Below are 23,860 nucleotides of genomic sequence, written 5' to 3'. Positions count from 1 at the left end.
GCAGAATCCCTGAACTATTTCATGTAGCGCCTTTTAACCTGCACAGACCTGGGGTGGAGAAGTCAGGGACCCGGCAGCGTCCCCAGCACTACCTGGGCCGCCCGGGCTTGTGACCCAGGTCTTGATTCTTTCAGAAACTCACCCACCTTCGCTGGCCTCCATTTATTTCAGCCAACTCCAGGCTGACTGTTCCACAAACCAAGGTAAAAGAGCTGAGATTTCCAAGGGCTTCTAGAATGTTAAAAGTGCGGTTTCCCTCCTCACTAAGCCCCTCTTCACTAAGTCTCTCCGTCCTGTGAGGGGAAACGCTCGCCCGCCGAGGCACTGGGCACAGCTGCGCTACCCCGGCCACTCTGCCCGGGCACCCTGGCCATAAACATCTGGAGTCACCAGGGCGCCACCTCGGGCCACCTCGTTCTGGGGCACAGCCCTGCTGACCACACATGCGCATGTCCCAAATTCCAAAGGAGAAGGAGGCCGCTGCTGGCAGTGGCACATTCCCCAGCTCCCTGAGGGCCTTTCATTTTCAGCTGGGGAACTAATTAAAATCTTCTCGGGCTCTTCAAAGAGCGCGCATGCATTTCCCGAAAGGCGGGCGCGCACCGAGGGGGTTTCCCGGGCTCGGAAATGAGCAGCGCTGGGCTCTGAACAGCCCCACCGGCCAGAGCCTGCGGGTCCTCCTGGTCCACGGAGGGAGGCTGTCACCTGGCTGAGGGGACAGGCGCCCCCTTGGGACCATGTGGATGAGCCAGGGGCGCTTGGAAAGGATGGCAGCCCAAGCCGCGTCCTGGAGAAAAATGTTTTTTTTCCAGAAATACTCACGCTCTTCCCTGAGCCACACGTCACCCGGGAGACCTTAATCGTTCACTTGAGAGTGATAATGGGATGTTGACACGACCCCGCGGGATCGCCAGGCAACACGGCTCAAGACTCTTACCCAGCAGCCTGCCCCAAACAATGGCCTCCTTGTGCAAAAGCGACGCTCCTCGGAGGCCGGTGGCTGGCGTCGAATGCCCGGGGAGAGCTCCGGCCCCGCTCTCGTTTCCCGGGGAGCTCAGCGCCAGGACGGCATTTGGTTCGCATTTCCCCGGGCGGCCGCACAGTCGGAGCTCAGCATTTGAGGTGAATGGGGACTCACCCCGGAGTGTCCTAAAGCCACAGAAGATACCCGGGACCATGCAGACGACCGTCCCCACCGGGCGCCCAGGACACCCTTGCCGAAATGACTAACCCTGTATTATCTCCATATGTGGAACCCACCTCTGTGGGGCCCACTGCCACCCCACGAGGCCCAGCGCCTCTCTGATCTCCGGCCCCCACCCGAGAAACTCACGCGGAACCCAGGCAAGCCGGCAGGCAAGGCCGCCCAGCGACCGGGTCCCTCCCAGCTGGAAAGGGCCGTCGGCGGTGGCTGGTGTAGAGGGTTGGGGCTTGCAGCCCCCGTGTCCCCCACTAGGTCTCGAAGGTCCCGCATTCCCAGCAAGGAAGGAAGCCAGTGTCAGGCTCATGTCTGGAGTCTCAAGTTCATCTTCGAAGATCACGTCCGTGCGCCAACCTGGAAGCCAAGGGCAGGTGCCGGCTGAGGCTGCCTCCCCTGCGGGCACCAGCCTCCGACACAGCTCGCTGAGAGGAAGGGAAGTGGACCCAGGATGCCCGCGGGGCTCACCCCGCTCAGCAGGGCCCGGGGTCAGTCATCAGAGCCCATCGGGAGTAAGAGCTGCCAACATACAACCCCCACAGCAGGCCCCCGGCAGGCCCCCAAATCCAGGGCCCGAATTCACTTTAACCCTTCACGCTCACAAGGTTTTGTCAACAGGTTGGGGGTTTTGCTTTCTTGGAATAGTTGGGGGAAAACAAATATTCAATTACAGTAACAATTACTTGAAGGGAATTAAGGATGAGGGCCACTCATCTCCCAGATACCGATTTCAATTAAATTTAATGGTTCTACCTTTCAGTTCCTTCTTTTAAATGATCACATTCTTTGGCTATGTTTTTTAAGATTTATTAATTTATGCACACAAGAGCTGGGGTGCAGGCCAGAGGTGCAAGGAGTAAGAGGATTCCTGGAGACAGAGTGGGGAGCAGAACAGGTGGATCGACTGAAATCCACTGCTGAGGGGAGCAGCGGGGAGACAGGAGAGGTCTGCTGCGCCATGTGGGTAGCTCCCTGGGGATCGAACTCGCACCGTAGTGCCTGCGGATAGCTTCAAAGTGCTGACAGTTAATCCCTTGCGCCACCAGGGAGGCCCCTCTTTGGCTATTTTTACCGGGTCTTCATTCACTGCTACATCCAGATCCCAGGAAGCAAACCCCACCTCACCCAGCTGTACAGGCCTGGCCGGGTGAGGAGCCATTCGTGATATTTTTAATTTGCTCAAATAGCATATCTCTTATTAAAACTAGCAACAGTAACACACATTCAGGGGAGAAGGGAGGGCTGATTCTCACAATGGCTGAGGGTGAGGGAGCAAGAGGGCAGGGCCACAGGCATACCCGACATAGGCGCAGATTCCCGCCTGGGGACCCAGAACAGCAGATCCAGGGTGCAGGCCTGTTACAACCAGCACAGCCAATGTGTTCATTTTTTTTTTTTATTTTGCTATGAAGCATGAAGTTTCTAAAGCAATGGTTTTTAAGGTACAACAGTGAGGGCAGCAGCGAGCACTCCCTACGCTGACCATCAGCCATGTGTACTCATGCCACGAAAAGCTGGCAGCACTGTTCAAACTCTTTGGGTGAAAACGTGCTGCTGTGTGGGAACACAACTTACTCATGTAACTCTCAGCCCCACAAAGCCTCTCACTGACTCCAGCAGCACCTTCTGGCTCTGCACAGATCAGAGTCTGACACAGGCAGAGCACAAGCCACGAGCAGCCTCTCAAGTTCCAGCAGTGCCTTTAAAAGCAGCCAGACTTCTCTGAAGAGGAAATGCAAGTGGCCAACAGGCATATGAAAAAATGTTCAACATCACTTGTCATCAGGGAAATGCAAATCAAAACTACCATGAGATACCATCTCACACCAGTGAGAATGGCACATATTAAAAAAACTAGCAACAACAAATGTTGGCGAGGATGTGGAGAAAAAGGAACTCTCCTGCACTGTTGGTGGGAGTGCAAACTGGTCCAACCACTGTGGAAAGCTGTGTGGAGATTTCTGGACCTACTAAACATAGAGTTTCCATATGACTCAGCAATTCCACTCCTAGGTATTTACCCAAAGGACACAGAAACATCAACTCCAAAGAGCACCTGCACCCCTATGTTTATAGCAGCACTGTTGACAATAGCTAAGCTTTGGAAACAGCCCAAATGCCCAAAAATAGATGACTGGATCAAGAAGATGTGGTCCATATACACCACGGAATATTACTCAGCATTCAAAAAAGATAAACACATGCCATTTGCAGCAACATGGATGGCGCTGGAAGGGATCATGCTCAGCGAAATAAGCCAGAAAGAAAAAGAAAAATACCGGATGGTCTCACTCATAGCAGGAATCTAGAAAACCTAAATAAGGGACCAGGAAAAAGAATAACTATAAGAAAGAAAATATCAAAATCAACAAACAACTATGAACCAGAGACACTCTATGGAGGGTGGGGGGTGGGGAAAGGAGGGGTTGGGGTCAAAATAAGGGGGTAGTAATTGTATGGGGAATATAAAAATAAAATTTAAATAAAAAATAAAAAATAAAATTTATAATGTAAAAAAAAAATAAATAAATAAAAGCAGCCAGAGCTAATTTTAGTAACATGTCATGCGGCCTGTTTTCCAAAATAATGTAATTCGATCGCCTGTGAGTGAAAAATCATCAAGGGTAGGTTTACAGCCTGTTCTCACACTTGACCTTCAGAGGCTGTGCCTGCACTTGGAGCTGGACTGGACAGTCACACGGGAGGACCCGGCGCCTGCTCGGCGGATGTGGGACTGTAGCCCACCCCACCACCCACGTCCTCACTGCCTGTCTTGTTTCTTCCTCCTCTTGCACCATGGAGGACGCCGACCTCACCAGAACCCAGCTGGCTGGAACGTGTGCAGCCACGCTGCTGGCAGCTGCCTGTGAAGGTCTGAGGTCCTTCCTCTGTGTTCCGAGATGCTGAGAGATGCCACTGCCAAGAGGTGTCGAATTTTGTCCCATGCACCTCCGAGTCACCGAAATGATGACACCGCGCGTTTAATGTCAATAAAATGACCTGTTTCATGATGAATCACTGAATTTACTTTTTTAATATTAAACCAATTTTGCATTCACCCATGTCATATTATAAATATGAGCACAGGTAGATACAAATGATACACAAAGATCTCTGTATAAATATACGCAATCTATGTCTGTATTTAGCTAAAGTACTAAAATTCCCCGAACTCCTGCATCTATGTTCGTGAGCGACGCTGGTCTGTAGACTTCTTTCCTTGGAACGCCTTTGGCTTTGGTGTCGGCGTAAAAGCGCGTCACGCTGAGTGAAGAAATGTTCCCTCGCCTTCTGCGTGGAGGAATTTGTGTAGGTTTGGGATGATTTCACTCTAAAATTCAGTGGAACTCAGCAGGGAAGACATTGGTCTTAGAGTTTGCTTTCTGAGAAAATATTTCACAACCTATATAAATTATTTTTACACATATAGGGCTATTCAGGTTATCTATTTCTTCTTGAGTGAGCTTTGTTAGTTTACTTTTCATTTCATCTAGATTGTGGAATTTACTGGCAGAAAATGGTTCATAATGTTTCCTTCAATTCTGCAGCATCCAGAGAAACAATGCATTTCACATCCCTAATTTTGGTCCAATTTATCTTGTCTTTATTTCCTATCAAGCTGGCTAGCCTTATCAATTTTATTGTTCATCTTAAAGAACCAGCTTGGTTTCACTGATTTTCTCTATCGTTTTTCTCTTCACAATGTATAACAACTTAGTGATTTGAACCCCACATCGTTTTGTAACATAAACATTTAACACTGTAAATTTCTCTCCACGCACTCCTTCAGGGCCCCCCATATACGGTGAGTCACCTGTTTCCATGTCATTCAGTTCACTGTACTTGCTAATCCCCCTTGTAATTTCTCCTTGAATTCCTGGGTTATTTAGAAGGGAGTTTAGTCCCCAATCGTTGATACATTTCCCAAATTTCTTAACATCATTGGCTTCTAATTTAAGTCCATGATCACCGAAGAACAGACTCCGTACGATGCTCATTCTTTTCAGCTTGGGAGGCTCTCCCAGCTGAGGACTCGCGTGCTCTCGTGAGTAGTCACGGGCACCTGAGCAGATGCTCTGATCCACTAGGTGAAGCTGGCTCCACTCTCCACCAGGTCAGCTTGTTTGGAAGAACTTTCACATTCTCCCATCTCTTTGCCAGGTTTCTCCCTACCTGCCCCATCCATTACTGAAGTAAGGCCACAGATCTCATGCCATGCATCCCTAGCCTCTCTCACAGGTGCCCAGGTGCCCACAACTGTTAGGGCTTCTTGATTCGTCTCGATGCACCGATCACCTTTGCATTAAGAAATGATCCTCCTTGTCCATGGGACTTGCTCCAGGGCCCTGTTCCTGGAAGTGCCCCACCTGCTCTCTCCCAGAGGGTCTCCCTGTGGTGTGGGCTTCTCCCATGCACCTGTTGAGGTGGAGGCTTGCTGGCCCCCCCACAAACCGCCATGCTCCATTTCTATCCCTGCATCTTGTCCCCTCTTTGGTTTTAGGTCCTAAGAACCCCAGCCCCTCTGCTCTGACCCCTGTTTCTTCTACCCCACAGGACTGCTGCAGGCCAGGACTACCCAGAAGCCAGGACAACTACAGGGTCATCCCCTTTGTAGGGTCAGGAATGGGCACAGGGCAGGTTTTCTGATCCAGCAGACCGGGTAAAGGAGGAGTCAGAGTCCTTAGCGGCACTTGCAGGCTTTTATTGGGGTTTACCTGGTTCACAGCAGGCAAGGGTGCTGGGGGGCCGGGAGGCTGGCAGGCCTCCCAGCCCCCAGCAAGTCTTCACTCTCTCTGGGCTCTCCAGCCTTCTCTGCTTCTCTATTCTCTGCTTCTGTTCTGCTTTCTCGGCTTCTCTTTCGGCTTCTGCTGGCGTCCCTGAGACGCCGCCCCTAAAAGCCCAGTCTCAGCCCAGGTGAATCCCATCTACCTAGGCCCACACCCTATTCCAGGGGCCGCCATCGGGCGTGCATTCAGGACTGCAAGGATCCATCATCTATCCTGATGGCGGGAGGGCAGAAAAGCCTGATACTTTTCCTTACTCTACACGCTCACATCCATGTCCCTTCTCATAAGTGTCCCTTCCCTGTGAGACCCTTCAGCCCGCACCTTAAAGGCACTATTTCATGTGTTTTGCCCATTTTTCAGTTAAGGCAACACATTAAGTTGAGTTTGCAGTCCTCCCTCGCCTTTGGAAGTGGACACCCACACCATTATCTGCTTTCGAGTAGAATTATTGCACGGACGATTTTAAAAGAATGCTTATTAATCTCTGCTTTGACTATGCCAGACGACAAAATTGCTAAAACCAGCTTATTACAAAATAATTCAATTTAACACAGTTTGGGCTCAGATATAGAGAGACATAAATATTAATGGAGCCTTGGGAACTAGATCTTCTGTTTGAAATAGGAAGCTGAATTTAAACAAGCATGCGGAACCCTAAATCACGCGCGGAGCTGAGCACCGACTGGAAAACACACACAGCTGAGGGCGCTTTCTGGGGCTTTTTCCCGCAGCAGAAACAAGCAGCTTGTGAAGCCCTCTGAGCCTGCCCCAGGCCTGAACCCGCTGAGGGGCGGCTCGCTCCCCACCCCGGGTGGCTGACCGTGCGCCCTGCAGGGAGGGAGCGCCCCACAGGGCCAGCTCTCAGCCTCCCAGGTGGGGCGGCCTGGGCTCCTGCCGCCCAGGGTGAATGGACAGACGGGTGGGTCTTCCTGGGCGCGTGGTCTGTGTCTAAAGGACCCTCGCCGAGAAGGCCACGTTTGGCTTCAAGCTCAGCTGGCTCTGATTTGAAATTCTTCATCACGGGGGAACAAGGGGCCCCCACTCGCCCTTCCCTCGGGGCTCAGGTACTGTCGCAGGTCCTGCAGGGAGGGAGGACGCAGGTGTGTGTGTCCTTGGGCCTCTGAACACACCCAAGCACGTGAAGGTCAGACCCCCTGTTTCGTCATCTCTGTTCCTTGGCACCTGACGTGGGTTGAACTGTGTGCTCCCCCGCGCCCCCCAAAATAAGGATAGATGGAAATCCTAACCCCAGAGCCTCTGACTGTGGCTGATTTGGAACCTGCCATTGCCGATGTGGCCAGGCAGAGGGGTGAGGCTGGGCCTCAGCCGAGGGGACCAGTCCTGAAGATATACCTCATGCAAAGAGAGACGTGGGGACTGGAGAGGGAGCGGGAGGCTAGCCGGGGAGGCCCAGGACCGCTGCGGAGCACCACAGCCAGGACCAGGTCGGGCTGGGCTCCCCTATGGCTTCGGAGGCACTCCGGCCCTGACCTCACCTTGACTGTGGACGTGGGGCCTCCAGGACTGCCAGGCACGCATTGCTGTTATCTGAAGCCCCCTGCAGTTGGGCTGCAGGCACCGCCCAGCAGCGCTGGAACTCGGGGGCCTCCGCACACCCCTGTGGGGGGAGTCCTGGCCTCAGCCCTGCTCCAAGGGAGTTCCCAGCACCCTCATGTTTGGTGACTCCCCCTGCCCTGAGTCCAAAGCACATCACGGACGGTGACAGCCAGGGCCAGTGGGGCAGGCATCCTGGGGGACCCAGGAGTGTCGGGGTACAGAGGAAAGTGCCGGGGTGTCCATGAGGCTAAGATCAGAAGTGACTTCACACGCCACCCGGGCCCAGGCGTCCACAGTGCGCGACGTGGGAAGCCACCACTCGCCTGCTGCCTCCGGGAAACGTGTCTGTCTTGCTGGGCCCACTGCGGGGAGCACAAATGGTGGCTGAGGCGCCGGGGAAGGAAGACGCCCGGTCAGGACGGGCAGAGAGTGAGCCGCCCCGGCAGGCGGACCTGGGCCTCGCGGCCTCCCATGACCCCGCCCCACTCAGTCTCACTTGCCAGCCCCTCAGTCCCCTGCTGCCCTCTGTGGCCAGCTCCGTGGGGACAGTGGGGCGCACAGAAGGGAGGTGCCCAGGGCGCGGCCTGGGGGGTAGAGCTAGAGCTGACAAGACAAACACAAGTTGTTGTTTGAAGACCCACGGGGTCTGCAGGGCCCCAAACCCAGATGGAGGTAAGAAAATTACAGCAAAAAAGAAACAGAAATGTACACCGACGAGACCTCACAAAGGGAGGATGGGGGCAACAGGGAGCAAGGGGCACGGCAGGGCGCAGGGGGCACAGCGGGGAGCAGGGGGCACGGCGGGGGGCAGGGGGCAGCAGCACAGAGGCTGCGCACGCGGGCCCAGGGCCGGCCTCCTCCACGCCAGCGGCGCCCCTGGCCCAAGGCGGGTCCCTTGCGCCTCCCCTCAAGGTGGGCGAGGGTGACGTCGGGGCCGCAGGGGAAGGAAATCTAAAGCCCTGGATCCGGGAAGCAGGGAAGGCGTTGCCTAGCAACTCTTAATAGGAAGTAATTTAAACTCTGCGTTTATTCTCCCCGGGAACTTGCTGCTCCAGGCTGGGGTCTAGAATTCACCCCTGGAGCGGCAGGGCCCTGCAGCCCACCCGCAGCGTCCCCTCGCCATGCTGGCAGCCGGACGCGAGGCCAGAGTGGCCGAGTCTGACACGCAACCTTCTCGCAGCCACTGGGCGACGCGAGGGCGGAGAGGAAGGAAGCCCCGGGCCGGCGCCATCAGCGCGGTCTCCGTCTGAGCGGCGTGAGGCACCTGCAGAGGCTTCCTCCCCGGGCGGCGCTAGCTCTTTGGGAAAAAAGGGCCACACCCCCCCAGGAGGTGCTTCCAGAGCCCCAAGAGCCACACCCACAAGACCGGGTCCAGGGGACAGGGGGCCTGGCACTTGCACCGGCTCCTCCCGCAAGGTCACCGGGGCGCCCAGTGCAGGGAGGGGCGGGAAGGGCCGGCCGAGTCCCAAGTGCCACGGGCCCTCTGGGTCTGGTGGGCTTGTCCTGTGCCAGGAAAGGGGCCAGCACAGGTGAGCTGGACTGAAGTCAGCTGTAAGGCACCCGTCCGTGGCAGCAGCGCCGCTCCCAGCTGTGACCCTGACTGTGGCCATGAACACGGGCGTCCGTCCTGGCACCACGGAGGCCACTCCTCCGGCTGACTCACCTCCAGCTGGGACCACAGTGATGGTTTAAAAAGTGACAGGAGGGTCTCCCTGGTGGCGCAAGGGGTTAAGTCTCAGCTCTATGAAGTAATTTGCAGCCATTGCAGCACAAGTTCAATCCCCAGCCAGGGCGCTGACACACATGGCGCAGCAGACCTCTCCTGTCTCCCCGCTGCTCCCCTCAGCAGTGGATTTCAGTAAATCCACCTGTTCTGCTCCCCACTCTGTCTCTGGTGAGTCCTCTCGCCCCCCGACCCCCCACACCTCTGGCCTACACCCCAGCTCTTGCATGCATAAATAACTTTTTTTTTTTTTTAAGATTTATTTATTTATTTATGCAAGCACTGGGTACAGTCAGAAGCGCGGGAGGGTGAGAGGATTCACCAGAGCCAGAGCGGGGAGCAGAGCAGGCAGACTGACAAAGTACACTGCTGAGGGGAGTAGCAGGCACAGCAGGAGAGGTCTGCGCGCCATGCGGGACCCTCCTCCGGTGGCCGGGGAGCAGAAGGGGATCGAACCGGCTCCAGTGCTCAACCGCTGCGCCCCCGGGGAGTCCCTAAATAACTAATCTTTAAAAAAAAAAAAAAAAGTGATATGATCAACTTTCTGGTACCTCTGAAGGAACGAACAGCTCCCTCCCCAAGAACCGAAGAAGCTTTTCCTAAATAACCTCTAACTCGAAACTGGTGCAGAGAGAACAATCCAGAAGTCCCAAATGTGCCCCTTCCTCATCACCAACAACTGTGTCATTTTGGGAGCATGGAAGGAATCACCCTGCAAGTGTCAGGGACACTGATGCCTGAGGATCGGGGTGCCCAGGTGCTGGTTCAAATTCTGGCTCTAGCTGTGAGATGCTGGGGGAGTTGCTTAATCTCTCTGGGCTTCTGCCAGGCCCTCTGCAAAGTGCAAGTAACACCAACACCCGCTTCACCACTGAGCACACCCAGCAAGTCCTGCAGGTAAGAGAGGGGGCGCCCGTCACAGGAGGGGGCACATTCTCCACCTAGAAGGGAAGGGGGCAACAGGGGACACCTCGCGTGTTCCCATGAGCGTCTGCGGAGCCATCGGGACCCAGCAACCCTGCCGGGGACCTGGGACCAGGGATGAGCACTGACTCAGTCAACACCCACTCTCACTATTACAGGGCAACTCCAGCATAAAACGGGGTGCCTGCCTGTGGGTCCTCACCTGCGTGCTTAAAGGGGACTCGCACTGCAGGCGCACCCAAAGGGTTAACAGAGGTTTATTTACAAGGGAAGGGGAGCGAGGAGATGTACGACTCAGGGAGAAAAGAGGGAGATAAAGTCTTCAATGCGTCCTACCCGCTCCACTGACCTGGATCCCAAATGATCCACCAGGACCAAACCTGCCTGGCCAAGAGCAGGAGCCAAGGGAGCCCCGACCCCACTCACAGGGCTGGTTTTATTTACAAACAGAGAAAGTGGCTGCTTAACTCCGCCCTCAGGGCCTCGCAACCTCCCCTTGGGGATCCCGGGATGTGTAGTTCCCAGCGTCTTGATGGCGTGGGGGTGGCATCCACACAGCCTGTATGGAGTGTGCGCAGGACATCCTTTCCCCCTAACATCATGAGGAACACCCGTGGGGGCGCGGAGGGGTGCCAGGCCTGGGCGACGACCATGAAACCGCCTCATGACGACGCCCGGAAGAGAAAGTGACAGACGGTTCCAGAAGCAGAGACAGACGAGGTTTATTTATTTATTTATACAAACACTGGGCACAGTCAGAAGCGCGGGAGGGTGAGAGAATCCACCAGAGCCAGAGCGGGGAGCAGAGCAGGCAGAAGGACCGAAGTACACTGCTGAGGGGAGCAGCGGGCGGCAGGAGAGGTCTGCGCGCCATGCGGGACCCTCCTCCGGTGGCCCGGGAGCAGCCGGGGATCGAACCGGCGTCGCAGAGGCTGCGGGCAGCTTCGCAACCCAGGGCTCAACCGCTGCGCCACCGGGGAGGCCCAACTAACAGAATCTTATTCAATCCTTCCTGTGGCCACAGGAAGAGGACTGACCCCTCCCCCTGACCCCCAGTCCTGGGGATGTGACCAGCAGGAAGGGGTGGGAAGGCTCAGACAGGGCTCCGGGCAAGGAGAGGAGCCCTAGGCCCCAGCCAGGCGGGGAGAGGGCCGCGAGGTAGAGGTCAGGGAAGGCCCCTGGGCCCGGGCATCTCGGAGGGGAGGACTTGCGGGCAAGCAGGAGAGAGTGTATGAGTGCCAGAGGATGCTGAGACGTGTGCCAGCTTCTCAACGTGCCCGCCCAAGGATTTTCCTTGTGGATACTTGTTAATTCACTCAACAGAGAAACAGAGATGAAGAAACACAAAAGCTCAGCCTCAGGAAGTGAACCAAAGACAATGCAGAAATGCAGCAGCAAGAAGGACTCACTAGCGGTCACCCACCAGCGGGCCCCGCACGCCCATCGCTCAAAGGTAGCGGCAAAGCCAAGGCTCTCTGGTGCCAACACGTGCACTTATGTTGCACCATCTGTTTGCACAGCCACAGGGTCTCGGGGCTCTGTTCTCTCTGTGCACATGAGTGCAAACCCGTTCCAACAGGACATTGACACACCAGGACGTCTCGAATTCCTGAGGACCCCGGACAGGGCACACGACTGCCTCCACGCTGGGCTGGCAGCTGGACTGCCCAAGGTGGATACCGCGTGAGCATTAGCGCCTCGAGCCACATGTGCATCTGGCTTTCTGGAGTCAGAGCCCCTGGAGAAGAAGCAGGCGGTAACTGCCAGGGGCTGAATGGTGCCCCCCAAAGATACGCCCTGCCCTCAGCCCAGCACCTGTGCATGCAACCCGATCTGGAAAGGGGGGGTCTTTGCAGATGTCATCAATGAAGAGTGCTCAGGAGGCGGGGCCTGACCCCAGCGATGGGGTCCTCGCAATTGGAGGAGAGACACAGCGAAAACAGCCAGTGATGATGCAGATAGGGACTGAGGAGGGGCGCCCAGCAGCCCAGGACTGACCCAGCAAGCTGGAGGGGGTGGGCGGACTGGGGCGCTCAGAGAGCCCGGCCCTGACACCTCGATTCTGCACTTCCGGCCACAGAGCTGGGAGACAGTTGTTCTAAACCAAAGAGCACAATGTGGATGGCACCCTATTGGCCCCAGGACACTGGGGTCTACCCCGGAACAAAGAATCGGTCATGGGAAACAGGTGGCGTGGCTTCAACAGGCATGGTTTCCAATTCCACCTCTGCTCCTGCTGCCGGCACCACGCTCTGAGCAGGAAATTCTCTCTCCACACTGTTTACAATCTGGATAAAAAGCCTCCTCTGCTAGGACTTACCTATTGGGAAAGCACCACATTCTAGAAGCTTCTGGACAGGCGTCATGGGCTTTGTGCTGTGACAACCACCCTGGCACGCCCGGGGGGAGAATGTGCCCCACACACATCACCACTGATTTGATTAAAAAGTGAAAAGCATCCCATGTACTTGGCCCAGAGCAACCACACAAGTGCCTGACGTACGAGCGTTGGCAGCAGACGGCCATCGTGCCTCCACTCATGCTGCTTTCAAAACTGCTCAAGTATTTTTAACTCATTTAAGAAAGTAAGACACAGCAGTGGCAGCCCCCACCCCTGCCTTGCCCCCCTGTCATTCTGTCAAAGGGAAGGTTTTTGTGCTGCAGCAAAGCAGCCCAAGCCAGCGCGGGCGCCCAGACCGGCGAGCGAGCACAGCTGTGCCTCCAAACAGCTGCGGCCAAACGCTTGGCAATTTGCTGCCCGACTTCACCCGGAGTTTTTGGGCCCATCCATAAAATATCAATTTTAAATATTTTCCACTCAGGAGCAGCCACACAGACCGGACATCCACTGCGCAGGGACACCGGCAGCAGGGGGGAGCGGGGCGGGCCCCCTGCGCTGAATTAAAAGAAAAGGACAGCGGGGCGCCACTCGGCCGGGCTGGGCCAGGCTTCGGAGAAAACCTCCTGGCGGCCCTTCCTGCTGCATTTTTCTCCTTCCCACAGCGGCTCCTTCCAACGCATTCCTGACCCGTCCCTACGCCGGTCACCCTCTCACCTGCTGCTGCTTTCCAGGGCGCATGCTGCAGGCCCCCCTCTTGCCCTGATCAGAGTTGGCTCACCACTCTGACGCAGTGCCCAACACACCCCCCACACCCCACTCACCAGGGACTAATGAGAGGTTTTAATAACAGGTGTTGGGGGGGCCGTGGGTCTCTCACCGGGCACCCCAACCTTTGGGTCTGGGTAAGCCTGTGGGGTGGGGTTGCCCTGGGCACATCGAACGCCCAACAGCATCACTGGCTTAGAGGACAGCAGCCACCCTTCCAGGCTGTTACCTGCCATGGACAGATGCCCCGTGGGGTGAAATCGCCCCCACTGCGCACCACGCACAAGAGCCTGTCAGAGTCATAACTTGGGGTTCGAGCCCCTGCTCCGCTCCCCAGCACCCTGGTACCCATCCTCTGCTGCCCCCATTTGGATCCCCTTCACCTCTGTGGGGGCCTCTCAGTGCTGCATCCACCGCGGCCCTGGAAGACGCCCAGGGCTTGGTGACAGCTGGAAGCCACTGCGGAGGATGCAGAATCTGCAGCCCGCGCCCCGCCCCGCACACCCCACTGAGGGAAGCCACCAGCGGCCGCTGGAGGGGGACCCCGTCTGAGCCGCGCTGGTCCTATAGGACTCGCCCTCCTGATGCCATCTGCCTACAAGGGGCACCTCCACGTGAACACTGTGGGTGTGCAACACACGTGCGTAACAAGCCTACTGAACAACGCCATGGTGTGGCTGGAACACCGGTGTCACGGTCGCCTGTGAGGAGGCCCACCAGCCCGTGGGCAGGCAAGGGGCGTCCATGGCAGCTGCTTCCAATCCAGGGAGATTCCGGAATTGTTGGAACTCGGGGACCCGGGGAAACTGCCAGGGGAGGCGTCCACCCAGGCGCCAGCATAACGTGCAAGCGCAGGTCAAGGTGCGGCCCGAGACACACCTGGCGGCCGGGAGGTGCGCCAAGTCCCGTGGGCACTGAGCGGCCTCGGCCTCGGGGCCTCCAGGTGGGCTGTTTGCTCAGCCGCGGGTCTGGGGCTCACAGCGCGGGGCCGTGCGCGCCACGTGGGGGCGCATAAGGAAACCCCAGAAACAGGCCACACCTTACCTGGTCCCAGGGAGAGACGGTGCCGCCGAAGCCCATGAACAGGTAGCCCATGGCCACCAGGCACATCCAGATGACCAGCGAGAAGAGGCGGAGCAGCTTCTTGAACACAGACTCGATGCAGACGAGGATAAATATGGCAAAGAAAATGGCCAGGGCCGTGGGGACTGTGATGAGAAATGCCACGTGGTTTTCCGCTTCCTGCGGGAGGGAAATACAGAGACAGGCACAGTTCAGAAACAGCGCCCGACGGTGCAGATCAGCCTGTCACCCACATGAATCCATTCCGAATACAGCGCGCTGTAAACCTGATTCACCAGAAGAGTTCAAATGTCTGAAAATTTAAGTTTCCTATGAAATAATCAAGCTTTTCACACAAACAGCCTGTACGAGATGTTTAAATGCTGCAATACAGCTGGACCATCCAATCCAATTTTGCCTGACAGAGGGAGAAATGGCTTGTATTCAAGAAATGAATGTAAGAGCACAGAGCAACGGGATTAAATCAGACAACCAACTTCTCTGCGGGGCTTCGGAGTCAGAAATGACTGGACTTAGAAAACGAAGGCTTCCGAGGGCGTTTGAAATGGTTCATTAAAAAAAAGGAAAACCGATCTCCATCTCCCTCTGTAAACTGATGAGCTCTCATTGTAATGCAGGATAATTAATGTTTTAATGGGCTCACAGGTTAACAGAAAAGGGGCGGGGAGCACTAACTACAGAGATGAGCGTGGGACAACCCAGAGGGCGGCCAGTTCCTTGCCCACCTCTCTCTGGCTCCAGTAGCAAAAAAAAAAAAAAAAAGGCATTTATTATTAGCCTCTTCCTAATGCATCTTTTAAAATCCACTCTGGCGCCCCAGTGCTCACTTTCCCTCCGCACACACGAGGGCACGCTACCGCACGCCACACACCTGCAGTGTGAAGTCGAGATACCATCCTCCCTTGGGCTGCAGCATCTGCAAGAGAAGCTGCTAGAACCTTGCTGTGAGCGGCTTTGCTACGGTCTTTATTTTTTTTTAAGATTTATTTATTTATTATTTATACAAGCACTGGGTACAGTCAGAAGCGCGGGAGGGTGAGAGAATTCACCAGAACAGGCAGACTGATGAAATACACTGCTGAGGGGAGCAGCGGGCGGCAGGAGAGGTCTGCGCGCCATGCGGGACCCTCGCTGGCGGCCGGGGATCCAACCGGCGCTGCAGAGGCTGTGGGCAGCTTCGCAACCCAGCGCTCAACAGCTGCGCCACCGGGAGGGCCCACTATGGTTTTTAATCCTCACTCAGACACTCAGTTCTCAGTGAGCCTCAGGTTGTCCACCCTCCTGGCCTGGACGGCACCGAGTCACGGCTGCCGAAGGACACACGCGTATCGGTTCTTCCTGTCTGTACTACACGTTCTTAAAAACGTATCTCGTTCCTCAATTCTCCAACAAAACACATTTCTTCAGGGAAAAACTGTTTAGTCACTCAAAGAACTCACTTGGGTTCTGGATGACTAGATTTTAGACCACTGAGAGCTCTGGTAATCCTGGCCTGTGTGTTCTGGATTTCCAAACACTAGATCCTGGTGCTTCATACACCAGACCCGGCTCTCTGTCCCCCCGCAGCCCTAACTTCACACCGAGATGGCCACGCCCAGATGCCAAGCCACCAGCCATGGAGAGGCGGAGAAGCGGGGCCAGTGGGCGAAAGACCAGGCAGAATCCGTCAACACCGTCACTTAACTGTGTTAAGTGACACCTGGAAAGAGGTAACAGCAAAAACAACCAAATACGTGTGTCCACACACGTGTGCACACGTGCACATGTACCCAAAGGTGTGCCTGTGTGGGCATATCTGTGCACAAATAAATGAAACTGTCTGCAGCACACTCTGTCTTACCCACGTTAACCCCCTGCCACTCACAGTCCTGAGGAGGAGGCCCTGGGCCGGAGCTGCTCTACCAGTGAGAAAACCGAGACCCCAAGACCGAAGCAGTTGCCACAGCTGTGCAGCTGGAGGAGAGCGCTGGGCCCACTCTGAGGCCCAGCCCACAGCTCTGCCCTCTGCTGGGGCGGGTGGCAGCAGTGCCTGGCGAGCCAGACCATGCACCAGCCCTTGTGTGGCCAAGGAGCTTGTACTTCCACCCGGTCCTCTCCCTTGTGTCTATTCCTCCGCCGACTGATAGCCAAAGCTGCACCCTCCCTCAGACCTCCTGGCAAAGGGGGTTGGCGTCACCAGCACTCAGACCCACCCTGCCCAGGAGGGCGTGCCCTCTGCGGAGGGACAGCCTGGCAGGCAGATCGTTGCAAAAAAGCTCGGGAAACCCCCAAGGGGTGTTCCGTGTCCCCCTACTCCGGTCTTCTTGTTATGGATTTCCACGTTACAGTCATGCATATTTTTGCACCATTTTCTGGAGAAATAAGGGTCAGTAAAATCACTGATCGTCCCCCATGGGGGTTTCCCGAGCTTCTCTGCAACGATCCGCCTGCCAGGCTGTCCCTCCGCAGAGGGCACACAGCAGGGCTCCAAGTCATCGCGGGTTTGAGATGCTGGAGTCTCGCTTTCACTTTTTAAAAATTTAGGGTCTCGACGGCTGAGAAGGGAGCCGGCCGCGGGCGACGTCACGGTGGCTGCAGACAGTGCCGGGGCCCCTCGTTTTCTCAGCGATTTCATTTCTTTCAAAATCAGAAAAAACCCCAAGCTTTTAGGGTCAAAGATCACACTCATCTTCTTGCCAGCACAGCTGGAAACTCTAATTTTGAATGCATTTTTAGGGAGAAGGGAAGGACCCCCATCACAAAGCCACCCTAGGGGGCCGGTGGGCACCCTCCTCCCAGGCGCATGACGTCACAGGTGGGTCCCCCACATCAGAGAAGCCCCTGCAATTTCCAACAGCACCGAGCCTGGTGGGAGACTGATCCCGGGTGGCCGGTGGCCAGGACAGTCATCGCAGTTCCAGAAGCTGTGGCTTGACCCTGGCCAGCCCCGCACCCCTGAAGAAAGGGGCTCCTCGAGACAGAGAACTGCCATCCGCTTATTGTGCGTGTGCCTTTTGAACTCTAGGCCCAAATAAGCCTTCATCCAGGCTTCTCCCCAACATGGAGTCTGCGACGGGGGCCTCAAGGAATAAACAGCCGCGTTCACGCAAGCACACGCTGCGAGCCACGTTTGCCCCCGTTTGCTGTTTGCATCACAAGCTTTTTGGGGGTGAAATAAATGAAATGGAGGCACGCCTCGGCCAGGGGCTGCCTGGTTGCCTCGCCCCCTGCTCTGTTTCTGGGGGACACACGATGCAGGGAGGCCAGGGGCTGTGTTCTCACCAGGAGCCGGATTTTCAAAATTCAGAGTCTACGACCAGCAGAGGAGCCGACAGGAAAGCAAACTAAAGTGTGAAAAACATCGTTGCTCTAAAATACATCTGTGCGCGTCCCCCCCATCCGCTCCCTTTGTGGGGAGACACTGCAATGTAATGCAAACTAAACGGAACGTGCTGGCTTTTATTTATTATGTGACAATTCCTTTGTGTCTCGGAGGCTTTTCCGGGGGGGGGGGGGGGCAACCGATCACATGTCTTCACTTTCTTCCACGTATGTTCTTCATCGTTTGTTAAACTACACTATTTTCCCCTCAGATGGTAAAGGAGAGTCTGCTGAGAAACACTGCTTTTGCACAAAAAAGATACCTGAGTGCAGGGTCTGGAGCCCACGCGTGGACGCCGGACCCCGCTCCACCCCCTACTGCTGTGTACCCGGCAGCAGTCGCTTAGTCTGACAGCGAAGGGATGCCAACCCGTGTGAGGACAGGCGGGCGCTGGGGGCCCGGCAGCAGGCAGGGGCGCAGTGGGCTCTGCACCCCCGCTCCCGGCATGCCCTGGGCCAGAATCCAGACTGGAGGGTGCTGGCAAGAGGGCGAGCGCTGAGCCGCGGCTGGCGGGAGAGGGGAGGTCAGGCCGCTCCCTGCAGCTCCAGCACTTTGGCCCAGGCTCCCTGGTCTCCGCGGCGGCCGTCACCCTGACCTCGGGGGTTGCCCCCTCGGGTGCCCACCCAAGGAGCTCTCCGGACCCGGCATGGCCCTGCCTCTGGGCGAGCCCACGACCGTGCTGGCAGCTTTGCTCCGGGGCCGGGGTGCTCGGCTCTGGACCCGACCCGGCTGTCTGGTATTTGCCCGCAGGGGGTGGGTGACTTCAGTGTGATGGGGAGTCTCTGTTCTGAAATGTGTCACTCTGCTCCTCGTCTTGCTCTACCTTTAAGGCCTTTGAGCCACTAGAGTGTGAGGACTCTTCTTTTTGTGCCCGGGCCGGGGTGGGGCTCGTGGCGGGCGTGGACCCTTAGAACAGGCAACTGGGGCTTTTCCCTTTCACAGTCTGGGGTCCTGGACACCCCGTGGCTCCACCTGCTGTCAGTGTCAGCTCCTGGCCGGCAGTGAGCGGCGGTGCATTGGCCGGGAGACGGCCACCCGCGGTGAGTCAGCCGCCTGGGGAGAGATCGGCTGCCCCATGGCACTGACGCCAGGAGCACATGTGGCTTCTCTAGAGTCTGTGTCTTTTTGCTTCAGATACGTGCGATTTATTCCCAACCCTTAAATAGAAAAGCTGGCTTGGACCTGTGGAGACGTGTGTGCGTGTGCAACTCACTTCTAGTCATTAGCTCCGAGGTCTGAACCGACGGCCATCTTTCCGCGTGGGAGTCAGCAGCTCTTGCGTCTTTGCTCTCTAAGTCCCATGTGAAAGCCTCCTTTTCTCCACGGCATTGGAAACTAAATGGCAACTTCTTGGCTTGGTAGGTCCAAGATGGCATCTGAAGTTCTGTAGCAAAGTAACTTCCCTTTCTCCTTCAAGGCCAGTCTAAGATGCCCAAGATGGTGCCTGAGGCCACATGGTCTCTGGAACTCTCTTACTGCCCAGAATTTTGATTCTTTGCTTTCAATCTCTTTCTGAGATGTTTGCATTCAGTCTGTGTTGTCCTTCGCTAGCATGGGTTAAGTTCTGTGACTCTGGCTTTTATTTATGACTATTCCCTGACCTCTCCTGAATGTAAAACTAAGGCACTTCAACTGATTTTTGCAACTTAGCTTGACAGTCGTTCAATGATTTGATTGGAAAATCCATGCTTGGGGGGTTGAGATTAAGTCCAGCAGATGAAGCCTCTGAGATCTCAGAAAGGGGAAGGTTAGTAACAGTAATGGAGTTTATAGGGAAAACACAAAGAATGCAGATTTAAGTTACTGCCTTCTGCTGGAAAAGATATAAGCACACTAAGTCTTCCTGGAAGAGGCCCTTCCAGAGAAAAGCTTACAAATAAATACCAAAACATAGACATGCACCCAGCCTTCAGAGAGTCTCCCATGCAATAAACCTCTCACTTGAAAGACATAATATGGGGTGCTATACTACAGAAGCAAACTGTTCTTAGAGGAAAGTAACAATCAATCAACACCTTACAACAAAAATCAGCAAAAATGAGGTGTCACTGAAGCAGGGTCCACAGAAGTAACAACTGGTTTAGATTCCTACTGACCAGAGATGTGGAAAATGACAGCAACAGCAGAGAACAGAGAATGGCTGCAGATGACAGACCGACAGGAACCAAGATTGCAAATTAATCTGGCACAAACACACAGAAAATAGAACTTGGAAAAACAATAAATAAAAGTATGTACATAGTTGCCTCCCTAGTGGTGCAAGGGGTTAAGCAGAGCACTATGAAGCTATCCGCAGCCTCTGCAGCACAAGTTCCATCCCTGGCTGGACAGGGAGCTACCCGCGTGGCACAGCAGACCTCGCCTGTCTCCCGCTGCTCCCCTCAGCAGTGTGTTTCAGTGGATCCGCCTGTTCTGTTCCCCACTGTCTCTGGTGAAGCCTCTCAGCCCTGCAACTCTGGCCTGTACCCCAGTCCTTGTAGCATAAATAAATAAATCTTTACCAAAAAAGATTAAAAAAATAAAAGTATGTAAAGAAAAGCTTAACAGTTGGGCTTAATAGGGGAAAAAAGGAGTTAAAAATAAAATTAGTGAACTGGAAGATAAACCAAAGAGTTTGTGTACAAAGCAACAAAGAAACACTAGGGATAAAAACCATAACAAGACGACAAATGAGAACCAAAGAAGAACAGGATTGCGTGAGTCCTCCTGCCTGGAGTCCTCCGATCACGTAACAAAGAGACCCAAGGGAGTGAGGTATCAAAGACTAAGTTGAGGACTGTCTGTTACTAAGGGAAATTCATAAAACACTGGTGTGGAATCTGTATTTTGAAATCCTCTCTCCCTCTTCCTCCCCTTTTGAGCCTCTTGCCCTTTGAGCCTCTCAATGATTCAACTCCTTGAGTACACAACAGCCGCATTTCTTGGCTTTTATGCACACGGGTGGCATGAACCCCTAGAAAGAGCAACGTGGGTTTGGGGTCCCTGGGCACGCCTCAGGTCCACCCCCATCACTTTTGGTTTTCCGACTGGAAATGAAGTTACTGGTAACACTACAACTTCACGAAGCCAGTTAGATAAAAGGAAATAAAGCACGTATAAATACACGATGATCAAAACGCAAATGACCAGTGCTGAAGGGGAGACACGAGGAGTGGCTACAAGAAAGGCCTCACCACCCGCCGAGAAACAGCGCGAGAGCAGAAATCACAGAGCAGGACGGCGATGGCAAGCTTTTGCGCAAAATATAACAGCTTTGTAAAGTCAAGAAAACATTTCGTTGAATGGGAGAAGAAATATAAACATTTATAAATAAATCATTTTAAGAAAACATCTCTAAAAGAACCTCTTAGAAATTAAATAACTCTAAAAAGAATGTAGGGAAGAAGGAAGTGACCAGACGTAACCGAAAACAGAGTGGTGGAGCCGAACACACGCTGTCTAGTTGAAATAATAAAAGTGAGCATCTAACCTCTAGGCTCAGAAAGGCAGAATTCAAATATTTGATAATATGACTAGTCGTCAGGAGAAGAAAAACTGGGGATAAAGTGCCCCAGAGTCATTAAATGATCCGAAAGTTAAGATGAAGAACTTGAAATGTTAATTAGGGCAAAATGTCAAGGGTTTCCACTGAAAGAATGCAAATAAAATTTATAAATCACTACATTATAAATCTATGAGGTGGGCCTCCCCTGGTGGCGCAGGCGGTTGAGCGCAGCACTGTGAGGCTGTCTGCAGCCTCCGCAGCTCCGTTTCGATCCCGGCTGGCCGGGGAAGGTCCCACATGGCGCGCAGACCTCTCCTGCCGCCCGCTGCTCCCCTCAGCAGTGTATTTCGTCAGTCTGCCTGTTCTGTTCCCCGCTATGTCTCTGGTGAATCCTCTCACCCCCACATCTCTGGCCTGTACCCCGGTTCTTTAATGCATAAATAAATAAATAAATAATAATAAAAAGATGTACAAATATCCAACAGTCACAGTGACATAAATGGTCTGCACCAGACAGGTTCTCAGGCTGGACTGTAAAACAAAATGCGATTTAAAGAGACAGAATAAGCAAAAAGAGACAGAATGTTAAAAATAAAGAGATGAAAGAGAGTTATCTTAATGTCTTACAAAATATTCATTCAATAAAATTAAATTTAAGGATAAATGATCAAATAATTCCTAGGCAATTATATAATTTTAAACACCGATAAACTCAATAAAAAAGCTTCAGAATGTATAAAGCAAAATATCAAGCTAGAAGGAGAAGTAAACGGATCTGAGGGTGGGGTCCCAGCATTCCCCAGCGGGTGCCGATAGGACAAGGAAACAGCAAAAGAACAAACAAGGTGAAAAATATTTGAACATCACAATTAGAGAGCTCGACCAAACTGACAAACACAGAACCCCACGTGCAGTCCTAGGGGATCAATCTTCTTCTCAAGGGCACATGGAATATTTACTAAGATCTTGTGCTGGGCAACTTGCAAAAACATTTCAAAGAAGAGGTGGAGACACCCATGTTCTCTGATCACAAGAAATACAAAGTGTAAGAAAATCGTCATGAAAACATCTAATAAAAATGACCACCCATTTGCAGCATATAAAAGCACAGCTCTCACCCACTTTTGCATCAAAGAAGAAATCACAGCACCGCTTTGGTCAGAATGGGAACGGTGTGCATGCACACGCGGCTGTGCAGTCCCTGTGGTCGGGGGAGCTCGGTCATTTGCAAGCTTGGGGTGATGGTCCTGCCGTCACTTTGGGTCTGTGGGCACCCGCCTCTCACGAACCCCTTCCCTCCGTGGCTCCTGGTCACAGCTGACAGAAAGGAAGCACGAGGCCCGCTGGGGAGGCCCCCACACTGCCTGTCAGTTGTCCACCAGCAGTGACCACTGGATACAGACTCGAGCGAGCTCAGCCTCCAGACAGGCTGGAGAGGCACCTGGCAGGGGTGAGTGGACACAGCTGACCAAGTGGCTGTGTCCGGAGGAAAAGAAATGTTTTCAATCACTAAGATCTGTGGTTGTGTCTGTGTTTCTGGTTGTGTGTGTGTGTGTGTTGTTTTGGTTTTGGTATGTAGCAGCAGATAACTCGCATACTTATTCTTGCCAATGAAGAATGAAGGAAGTGTCACTTCCATGTTCAAGGTGCTGGTTGTCATAGTAAGACCTGGAAACACTGTTCTCTTCCCTGCTGGAGCAATCAGAACAGAAGGACGTCCTCCTTCCTGAACCCGAGTGATTGCCAAGAGACGGTGCCACTGCTAACGCACACTGTGTCATTTGAGCAAGAGATAAAGCTTTGCTGATTATCTTAAGATACTAAGATTTTTTTTTTAAAGATTTATTTATTTATACAAGAACCGGGGTACAGGTCAGATGTGCAGGGGCTGAGAGGATTCACCAGAGACAGAGCGGGGAGCAGAACAGGCAGATGGACCAAAACACACTGCTGAGGGGAGCAGTGGGTGAGACAGGAGAGGTCTGCTGAGCCATGTGGTTTGCTCCATGGCCGGAGGGGATTGAACCAGCACTGCAGAGGCTGCAGACAGCTTCACAGTGCTGCGCACAACTGTCTGCACCACCTGGGAGGCCCCTAAGATATCTTGAGTCTCTTAAGCCAGAGACAGGGAGACTTTGGAGGTATTTCCATAGCAAAATCTACAGCACAGCACCGAGAGTCCCAGCTTCGCCCCCTGAGATCCCGAGATCTGCCGGACTGAGGCACAGAACAGGACTGGCCATGGACCTTTTTTTTTAAGATTTATTTATTTATGCATACAATACAAGAGCTGGGGTACAGGCCACAGGTGTGGGGGGGTGAGAGGATTCACCAGAGCCAGAGCGCGGAACAGAACAGGCAGACTGATGAAATACACTGCTGAGGGGAGCAGCAGGGAGACAGGAGAGGTCTGCTGCGCCATTGGGGTAGCTCCCTGGCCGGCAAGGAATCGAACTCATGCTGCAGAGGCTGCGGACAGCTTCATAGGCCATGGACTTTAAGACAGAAAAGGCAGCTGGGCTTGGAGCTTCATCGGCTAGCTCCCCCCAGGGGGCTGGTTTCCTGCCTGCTTCTCTGAGGGCTTTTTCAGCTGCCTCCTGCCTGTAACTGGGGGGACTTGCACCCCAGACTCATCTG

General features: G+C 54.2%; 1 protein-coding gene across 1 annotated transcript in view; it reads right to left on the bottom strand.

Moving 5' to 3' along the window:
- ADCY2 (adenylate cyclase 2) overlaps positions 1-23,860 on the bottom strand; it is a gene marked incomplete at both ends in the record, with an annotated part of 223,081 nt that overhangs the window by 189,806 nt on the left and 9,415 nt on the right. Inside the window, one exon of the mRNA XM_084233659.1 lies at positions 14,340-14,537. Coding sequence (XP_084089785.1) covers positions 14,340-14,537 — 198 coding nt within the window. The remainder of the gene's footprint in view (positions 1-14,339; positions 14,538-23,860) is intronic.

The sequence above is a fragment of the Talpa europaea genome (genome assembly GCF_964194135.1).
Source record: "Talpa europaea genome assembly, chromosome: 5".
NCBI classification, from domain to species: Eukaryota; Metazoa; Chordata; class Mammalia; order Eulipotyphla; family Talpidae; genus Talpa; species Talpa europaea.
Note: the sequence above shows the minus strand (reverse complement) of the source record. Positions and strands in the feature narration are given on the sequence as shown.